This window comes from Rhincodon typus, chromosome 24 (assembly GCF_021869965.1).
Source record: "Rhincodon typus isolate 14 chromosome 24, sRhiTyp1.1, whole genome shotgun sequence".
Lineage (NCBI taxonomy): Eukaryota > Metazoa > Chordata > Chondrichthyes > Orectolobiformes > Rhincodontidae > Rhincodon > Rhincodon typus.
The window spans coordinates 3,741,713-3,751,784 of NC_063355.1; the positions used below are offsets into that span (position 1 = coordinate 3,741,713).

General features: G+C 43.4%; 1 protein-coding gene across 1 annotated transcript in view; it reads left to right on the forward strand.

Annotated features, from left to right (window-relative positions):
* LOC109922914 overlaps positions 1 to 6,618 on the forward strand; it is a 10,961-nt gene extending 4,343 nt beyond the window's left edge. Inside the window, exons 3-6 of the mRNA XM_048611340.1 lie at positions 774 to 847; positions 2,816 to 3,049; positions 4,686 to 4,836; positions 5,692 to 6,618. Coding sequence (XP_048467297.1) covers positions 774 to 847; positions 2,816 to 3,049; positions 4,686 to 4,836; positions 5,692 to 6,464 — 1,232 coding nt within the window. The 3' untranslated portion in view covers positions 6,465 to 6,618. The remainder of the gene's footprint in view (positions 1 to 773; positions 848 to 2,815; positions 3,050 to 4,685; positions 4,837 to 5,691) is intronic.
* The last annotated feature ends 3,454 nt before the right edge of the window (positions 6,619 to 10,072 follow it).

The following is a 10,072-nucleotide window of genomic DNA, read 5'->3' on the forward strand; positions in this document are numbered from 1 at the left end:
ACGGCCAGCCACACCAGTCACCCTACCATACATCAGAGACATATCTGAAATGACCACAAAACTACTCAGAAACCTAGCTATCAGGGTAGTCCACAAACCAACAACCACCCTGCGTCAACTAATGACGAATGTAAAGGATCCCATACCCACAACCAATAAAACTAATGAAATATGCAAAATACCATGCAAGGACTGTGAGAAACACTACATAGGTCAAACTGGAAGAACTCTGACAATACGTTACATGAACACCAACTAGCCACCAAGAGATACGACCAATTCTCACTGGTCTCAATACACGCAAACAAAGAAAGTCACAAATTCAACTGGGACAACACATCCATAATAGCACAAGCCAAATAGAGATATGTCAGGGAATTCCTGGAGGCCTGTCAGTCTAATCGGAACTCCGTCAACAAACACATTCAACTGGACCTGATATAAAAACCACTGAGAAACAGAATCGGACATGATGCCAAGCATCCCAGCAAACCGAGGCATATAAATAACAAGCAGGACAGAACACCAACGCTTCACCTGAGGCGCAATGACGATGTTACCTCACAGGGTGACGAAATGTCTGCAACCAAACACACCAACTCAGCAAGCATGTCTACAACCTCATGGCTCCACTTTGTTCTTCAGTTTTGTAATGTGGTCAACATACAGAACCATTTTGAATGTATGATGTGACCAAAGAGGTGTTAATCAATTCATTCAGGTCTGAGACCTGGTTGTTTACCTCATTGATACTTCTGTTAATTCTTTTTCAGTGAAACTAAACTCAGTTCCAGATGAGAACTTACAATTGCCTCAATACAATAGTCCTGACAGATGTGGTACGAAGGTGAATATATATTTTAAATCATTACACAGCTTAAGGATTTAAAGTGACTTGTTATTTTGCAATATGACCTTAAGAAATGAAATTAAGAGCAGGTCAAATTTGCAATGACCTAATGTTATTTCTCGGAGCAGCAGTCAATGATGGGCCAGCATTAGTGTCAGAAGTCTCCTCAGAATTTCTGTATTATATAAAGCAAGATCAGACTGAGAAAGCCCCCTTCTCTTACTTCAATTTCACAAGGATTACTTGGTTCTATACTTTCTTCTTCTGATTATGTCACTAGTCTTTGGGAATGTGGAATAGATTGTCATATGATGAAAGCTTTTCCAGACTGGTGCTGCTTTTTCTTGGAGAGATTAGCTGGAACGTTATGAGATAATGAGATAATTCCTACTTGGATGCTGGGATGCAGGCATTCAACATGGAGGTGTACTGTGCATAAGCTAAGCTGGTTAGATACCACTCACCATGAGTTACCTTGTCCATGGTGACTGGATGACATGACACTTCCTGGGTTTCAGAGTCAATGTTAAGGACTCATTGAATCCCTACAGGCCATTGGGCCCATCAAATGTACACTGATTCTCTGAAGAGCAGCCCATCCAGACAACCCCCTTCCACCCCACCCCACTGTATCCCTGGAACCCTGCACTTCCCATGGCTCATCCATCTAGCCTCCATATCCCTGAACATTGGGCAATTTAGCATGGCCAATCCACCTAATCTGCACAAATTTGTACTGCGGGAGGAGATCGGAGCATTCAGAGGAAACTCACACAGACACGGGGTGAATGCGAAAACTTTCCACAGATTGTCGCCCGAGGGTGGAATCGAAGCCGAGTCCCTGGTGCTGTGAAACAGCAGTGCCAAACCATTAAGCCACCATGCCGCAACTCCCAGGATAACTCAGAGCTTCATAGATGCCCAGTTAGGAATTGCAAGATCTGTTCAAAATTATATTTATCATGCTGATAGTGTCACGCAAGTGCCTGGAATTCTCTCCCTGAGGACACTGCAGGTCTACCTACAGCATGTGGACTGCAGCGGTACAAGAAGGCGGCTCACCACCAGCTTCTCCATATATGCTGGCCAGATAGCAATGCCCACGTCCCACAAGTGAATGAAAGAAAGACAGTGGAAAGTATCTTTAATATAAATGTAAGACTTTGGTCTCCAGAAAGACTGTGTAGTTGTCACTCTTAACTGTTTCTGTCATGCACAGCTGAATCTGTGATGGGTAGATTGGTAAGAACGAGGTCAAGTAGGTTTCTTGTTGCTTCCTTCACCAACTGCCATACTCAGTCCAGCAGAAGTGTCCTTTAAGAAATTGAACAGCTCAATCAGTGGTGGTGCTGTTAAGCCACTCTTGTAGATGGATATTAAATCCCCCATCTAGAGAATATTATGTTCCCTTGTTACCCTTTGTGCTTCTTTGATTTGATCATATAAGGGTCCAGACTCAATTTTGAGGAGTCCCTCCTCAAGGTTTATTTCTGGTGCATCTGTCCTGTTACTGGTCCGCACATACCCAGGGTGGTGTCTGGGACATCAACTATAAGGCATGTGTAGGAATACATTTATTTTTCCATCTTCCCCCTTTTGTTTCTTTACCTCCTTTGTCTTTTAATCTCTTCCTTTCTTATCCACCCTCTTCGTTCACTTCCTTGCAGAACCCCCACTTTTCCCACTTTACCCTTCCTTGCTCTTTCCCTCACCCATTGTTGCTCTGAAACTTCCCTACTTATTCTCAACTTCTGCAGTTTGTCCTGTGCTACCTGGGAATTGAAACGATCACCATTAAAACTCTATACATTCTCAAATTGCATTTGACTGATGACGAAATGTATGTAGTCAGTAAGCACGAGGAAAAGTCTGGCTGTTATATGGAATCTGGTGTAATTATTGATTACACATGAATGGAGTTTATTTTCTGTGAACAAAATGCTTAAGGAATCACTCTTTCTTCAGGATTTGAAGCAGAGATCTCTGAAATGCTGCGACAAAAGGAAATGTGATACAGAAGTGGACACCCAACCCCCTATGAAACAGTGTGTGAAGGAGGAGGCAAATAAGAGCACAGAGGAAACTGTTACCATTTTCTCTCCAAACTACAGCACATGTAGTCCTCTCCCTTGCATAGAGAGTGTCACCTCGTATGCCAAAAATAATGAAAAGCAAACAGAATCCTCCATTCTCGACACAGTAAGTGAGTTTTCTCAAAAGTATTTTAACACTTGTAAATTTGTTCCACACTGCTTTTCTGCAATCTTATTTACTTCTGGGTGAATTTGCATATTCTTCAAGAAAGGAAGAGCTTACCCTTCGGCCTTTCTATGTCAGCAGGACATTCCAAAGTATTGTGCAGCCAGTGATTTCAGTTTGACAAGTAATCTTTATTGTTAAGTGAGTCAAGCCAATTTTCAGACAGTTGTATCCCACAAATCGGTGAAACTAATAATCAGTTTTGCATTTCTGTTGGTGTTGCTTGAGAGATAGCTGTTGGCTAGGATCCTGGAGAAATCTCTGGTATAGTGCTTTGGAATCTTGTACATGAACAGATAGATGCCAGTTAAATATCTCATCCAAAAGTTGGCATCTTGGACAGTGTTGCTTGTTGAACCTCCAGAATGAACCCATAACCTTTTGACCCAAGCAAGAGTTCGACTCCTGAGTCGAACTAATGAGTGTGCTAGCTGGTGGCAATCTGGGTTACCGATTTGTGTATTCAAGCCCCATTCCAGAATTTGGGTACATTTCTTGATATGCTGTACCAGAATGGCAGCTGCAGTTGATAGTACCATCTTTCAGAAGAGATGTTAAACCAAGGGCTGTTCAACTTAATTGTGGAAACTCTACAGTGTGGAAGCAGGCCATTCAGCCCATTGAGTTCACACTGCCGTTCCGAAGTGCATTCCATCCAGATCCCCTCCAATACTTCGCTTTGCATCTTCTGTGGCGCTCCCTGTCACTTTTGTTATTCCCCAATTATTACTGGAGTCATGTGTGTGTTCATTTGATAGTTTTTGGTGTACTTGCCTGCCCACTATTATGACTAGGGGTCAACTAATTTTCCTTTCTTCCCATTCCTTAGTTGACTGGATTCGGTTTTTGAATTTTTAATTGAATGCTAGATTGACAGTGTGTCCTTGACTGTGTGCACATCTGTATGAAGTGGTTTGCTTGAGTGAGGAGTTAGTTTTATTGCCAAAACCAGCAAAAAATTATAAACTACAAAAGTGTACAATTCCCTCCTCTCCAAAATGCACAAACACACGTTTCCAAGCACGCAAAAGAAAATACAACTTTAAATTTATCCAAGTAAGCTGTGAATAAAATGGTACTGTCAATAAAGATTCACCAATTGCATTGAAATGTTTCATTTGTTACTGAAGCAGTTGCTTTGCTGTAGTGGCTTGTGATCCCTTTCTCCTGTAATTATTGCTGTTGGTTGAAACCTTCCCTTCAGGTTTTCTGTTGGCAGAAAGGAGGTTTTCTGCCTTTCAAACCACTAATAGGGCCCACTGGTGTTTTGAGAGGTCTTGGAGAGAGAGGGAGGAAGACAGAGGGATGGAGGGAATGAAAAGGTAGAATGATCTGCTGTCCTTTATCAATCTCGGTTTCTGACTTTAAATCCAGTATTTGCAACAAGTGGGGTAACACGACCTCTCTCCGTCCTGGTTGATAGCTGTTCACATGCACTCCTGAGCAGGCCACTGTCCCTTTTTGCCAAAAGGTGATTAGTTTCTAATTTCCCAGCCTACAACATTATGGAATTATGTCATGCAACTAAAGATGCTGGAATTGATTTAGCTAATGAATCTTGATTGTTTACTTTTAGAATATGCAGCTGACAGAGAATGGAGGGACAGAGACAGCACTGAGTAATACCAACAGTGCTGTATCCAATGCTGAACATTCCAAGGAGGAATCCCAGCCAGGGAACACCGAAGAGACCCTGGTGTTCTTTGACCTGGAAACCACTGGCCTAGGTAACAACTGTCAGAACTGAGTGGGAGTCCCTCTGCTTTGTGCCAAGGTGTTGTATCACACTGTGGCAACATTTACTATGTGTAGAACAGTAGAACTATAAAGGGGATGAATGTTCACTTGAAAGTGAGCTTTAATCACACACAAGTCAGAGTCAATAAGAAGAATTGTGAGCGTTATAGAGTTATGGAGTATTGTCAGTCTTGGGTAAATTTAAATGTCAACTGGCATGAAACACAAAAGCACGCTTTAGAAAGTGGGGTCACCAGGCTACCTGTATCTCACTCCCATGCCACACCAGCAGCTGATTGGGATCTGGTACACGCTGCTGGAAAGCTTTGGAACTCAGCGTTCAAAAGGAAATAGCTAATTATCACAAGCTAAAAAGTTTTGCAGACCTGTGGGGAGAAGCTGAGGGAGTGGACAAGCAGAGTTGTTTTGTTATACAGTGGGTTCAGACATGACAGGCTAAATGCATCCTGTGCCGTTTCTGTTTTGTGTTTCTCTCCCATTCCAGTTTTACCGTGACAGTCTATGTGGCTCTCCGATTCTGAATTATCTATGTCTTTCCAAGTCTGGTCTATCCTTGTCTCTCCCAGCCCATACTATCAATACCAATCTGAGCCCATTCTATCATTTGTCTCTTGGTTGGTCTGTGCGTGTCTCCCCCAGCCTAGTCAATCCATGTCCCTCAAAGACTGGTTTAATCTGTATCTTTCCCAGCCTGCTGTGTTTCTGAGCTCAGTCTAACTATATCTACCTCTAGCCAACTTCAGCCAAACACATCAAGCCAGGAGAGCTGTAAAATCAAGTTTGAAAAGCAATGTTGTATTTTAACATTATATCTGTTCTTCTAGAAAAATGTAGTGATATAGTGCAGCTGTCGGCAGTGAGTGGTGAGAAGATCTTCAACAAGTACATCCTGCCCAGCAAATCCATGTCAGCGGGAGCTACAAACATTACCGGAATACAGGTCATGGATGGAATCTTGTACCTAAGAGGAGAACCTCAGATAACCTACAGTCTCCAGGACACCATGACAGCTTTCCTCAAGTTTCTGCAGTCACTGGACAGGCCTCTGTTAGTAGGCCACAACGTCTGGAAATTTGATGGTCCAATTATTCTGAGAGCCTGGGAGGAGTTGTCCATGAAAGATCAATTTGCAGGATGTGTGACTGGATTCCTGGATACCTTATGGCTGGCCAAGGAAGTTATTCCCAGGACAGAGGTCAGCAGCTATCGTCAATCTGATCTAGTGCAAAGCCTTCTTAAGAAAAGTTACGAAGCTCATAATGCTATTGAAGATGTGAAGAGCTTGCAGGAGCTGTACTCTTTTCTCAAATTTACTCCAGAGCAGAAGCAGAAAAGTCAGTTTTCTGTCTCTCAGCTTGAAAGCCGTGTCTCTTTACAGCCTCTCACTGATTGTAAGATGCTATTCTTTCAGCTTGCTGATAAACTTGCGATGCAGGATGTTAGTCTCGAAAAGATGAAATTAACATACGAGCAAGATGCTGAATCGGGGTTAAAAACCCTGTTCCAATCTCTGGGAGTGTCGGGGCCAATTTACATCAGACTATCAGAATTTTTCAAACAACAAGTTGCTGGTTCATTAACACGTCCTCCGAGTTAGCAAAAAAGACTTTCCTGATATACAAGACATAAATCATTTATTCATCTCTTCTTATTTGCTGATTGCTTGAGGTCACTGCATTGTTGTAATTTGCATTGCTGTTTGTATGTATGTTACAATATGTATGAATCAATAAATAATATTCTTAAAACGATGTCTGTCAGTTACCAAGGGTTCTTCTCCTTCGCTATGGAGACAGACTGAATACATGAGAGAAGCCCCTGAGTAAGTGCTACACAGGACCATGTGAGGGTAAGACTGGGTCAGTAAATAGATTGCTGCCTATGGAGAAGGGGCAATACTGGGGAATATTTCAGCCAGACAGTAACAGTGGGTATTTGGGTAAAAGCCTGGTCAAGCAGGGTCATGTAGGAGGATGTTCCAGTTAGCCACTGCAACCAGAACAGGTATATGCTATATATTCTCATATTTGCTGGGGATAATACACATATTGGGTGATGGCTCGAAGACATAACTTGCCTTGAGTATCTTGTTCAGCAGTCAAACTTGAGGCAGAAGCTTAGACTTGGCGTTTAAACTTGCTGCCAAGCCTGATCCTGTCCTCACATCGATTCTGTTTCAGGATGGACTGTCGGCTTGTGATCATTAAGAGGATTCCACAGCTTTGCAGAATTGTTATATAACATAGAACGATGCTGTGCCGAAGTTTTACCAACAAGCTCCACCCCTATGCTATACAATCATGCATATGCCTATCTAATAGCCGCTTAAATGCCCCTAATGAGGCCGACTCCACTCCCCTCTTCAGCAATGCATTCCACGCCCCTACCACTCTCTGAGTAAAGAACCTCCCTCTGACCTCTCCCCTTTATCTACCTCCACTCACTTTAAAACTATGTCCCCTCGTAATAGCTACCTCCACCCTAGGAAAAAGTCTCTGGCTGTGCACTCTATCCATACCTCTGATCATTCTGTACACCTCTATCAAGACACCTCTCATCCCTCGTCGTTCTAAACAGAAAAGCCCTAGGTCTCTCAACCTTTCCTCGTAAGACCTTCCCTCCATTCCAGGCAACATCCTGGGAATTCTCCTCTGCATCTTTTCCAACGCTTCCACATCTTTCCTGTAATGAGGCGACCAGAACTGAACACAATATTCCAGATGTGGCCGAACCAGGGTTTCGTATAGCCGGAGCATAACTTCACGGCTCTTGAATTCAATCCCTCTATTAATGAAAGCTAACACACCATACGCCTTCTTAACAACTCTATCCACCTGGGTGGCAGCTTTCAGGGAACTCTGGACATGAACCCCAAGATCCCTCTGCTCCTCCACACTGCCAAGAATCTTTCCATTAACCCTGTATTCTGCTTTCAAGTTTGTCCTTCCAAAATGAATCACCTCACACTTTTCAGGATTAAACTCCATCTGCCACTTCTCAGGCCAGCTCTGCATCCTATCAATGTCCCTTTGTAACCTAAAACAGCCCTCTGCACTGTCCACAACTCGACCCACCTTCGTATCGTCCGCAGACTTACTAATCCACCCTTCCACTCCTACATCCAAATCATTTACAAAAATCACAAATAGAAGAGGACCCAGAACAGATCCTTGTGGTACACCACTCATAACTGAGCACCATGTGGAATATTTTCCTTCCACTACCACTCTTTGTCTCTAAGGGTTGGCCAATTCTGTATCCAATCTGCCACACTTCCCCCTATCCCGTGCCTCCTTACTTTCTGCATGAGCCTACCATGGGGAACCTTATCAAATGCATTACTTAAATCCATGTATACCACATCCACTGCTCTACCTTCATCCACGTGTTTGGTCACCTCTTCAAAGAATTCAATAACGTTTGTCAGGCATGATCTACCCCTCACAAATCCATGCTGACTATCACGAATGAAACTGTGCCTATACAAGTGATCATAAATCCTATCTCTCAGAGCAACTTTCCAATAATTTGCCCACCACTGAAGTAAGACTAACTGGCCTGTAATTTCCGGGGTTATCCCTATTCCCTTTTTTGAACAAGGGAATGACATTTGCCACTCTCCAATCTTCCGGCATGATACCTGTGGACAGTGAAGATGAAAAGACCATCCCTCTCAGTCGTGAATACCGAAGAAAAGTATTCATTAAGGACCTCTCCTATCTCTTTAGGCTTCGTGCACAAATGACCTTTACAATCCTTGATCGGCTCTACCCTTTCTCTGGTCATTCTCTTATTCCTCACGGATGTGTAAAAAGCCTTGGGATTTTCCTTGATGCTATCTGCCAAGGTTTTCTCATGCCCCCTTATAGCTCTCCTAAGCCCTTTCTTCAGCTCCTTCCTGGCTAACTTGTATCCCTCTCGAGCCTTTTCCGATCCTTGTTTCCTAAACCTTATATAAGCATCCTTCTTCCTCTTAACTCGTTGTTTGACCTCTCTTGAGAACCAAGGCTCCCTCACTCAACTGCATCTTCCCTGCCTGCTCAGGACAAACATATCAAGCACGCGCAGTATGCATTCCTTAAACAATCTCCACATTTCGATAGTGATCTTCCCTGACAGCATCTGTTCCCATTTTATGTTACCCAGTTCTTGCCTAACAGAATTATAACTACCCTTCCCACAATTATAAACCTTACCCTGCTCTATGTACCTATCCTTTTCCATGATTATTGTAAAAGTAACAGAGTTATGATTGCTACCGCCAAACTGCTCTCCTACCAACAGGTCTAACACTTGGCCCGGTTCATTGCCAAGCACCAAATCCAAAGTGGCCTCTCCTCGTGTTGGTCTATCTACATACTGTTTCAGGAATCCTTCCTGAACACACTGGACAAAATCTGCTCCATCTAAACTATTACAACTAAAATGTTTCCAATCAATATTTGGAAAGTTGAAGTCACCCATGACTACAACCCTGTGACTTCTGCACCTTTCCAGTATCTGCCTCCCAGTCCACTCCTCCACTTCTCTGCAACTATTAGGGGGTCTGTAAAAAACCCCCAAAGTGACTGCTCCTTTCTTGTTCCTGACCTCAAACCAAACTGACTCTGTAGACATATCATTCTTGAACTGCCTTTCAGAAGCTGCTATACTAGCCCTGACTAGCAATGCCACTCCCCCGCCTCCTTTATCACCCTCCCTATTTCTTTTAAAGCATCCTAATCCCGGAACTTCCAGCAACCATTCCTGTCCCTGAGTTACCCAAGTTTCTGTAATGGCCACAACATCGTAGCTCCAAGTACTGACCCATGCTCTCAGTTCATCTGCCTTATTTCTGATTCTTCTAGCATTGAAGTATACACACTTCAAACCATCCCTGTGTCCACAATTTCGCTCCATCGACCGCATTTCTTTGTTAACAACCTCACTCCCTGTTGTGTCTTTTGGAAGACTGAATACGTCATCCTCTGAATTACAAGTCTGGTTCCACACCCCCTGCCAATCTAGTTTAAACCATCCCGTATAGCTCGAGCAAACCTCCTTCCCAGGATATTTGTGCCCTTCCGGTTCAGGTGCAACCCATCCTTCCTGTACAGGTCCCACCTTCCCCAGAATGTGCTCCAATTATCCACGTAATGGAAGCCCTCTCTCCTACACCAGCCCTGTAGCCACGTGTCTAGCTGCACTCTCTCCCTATTTCTTACC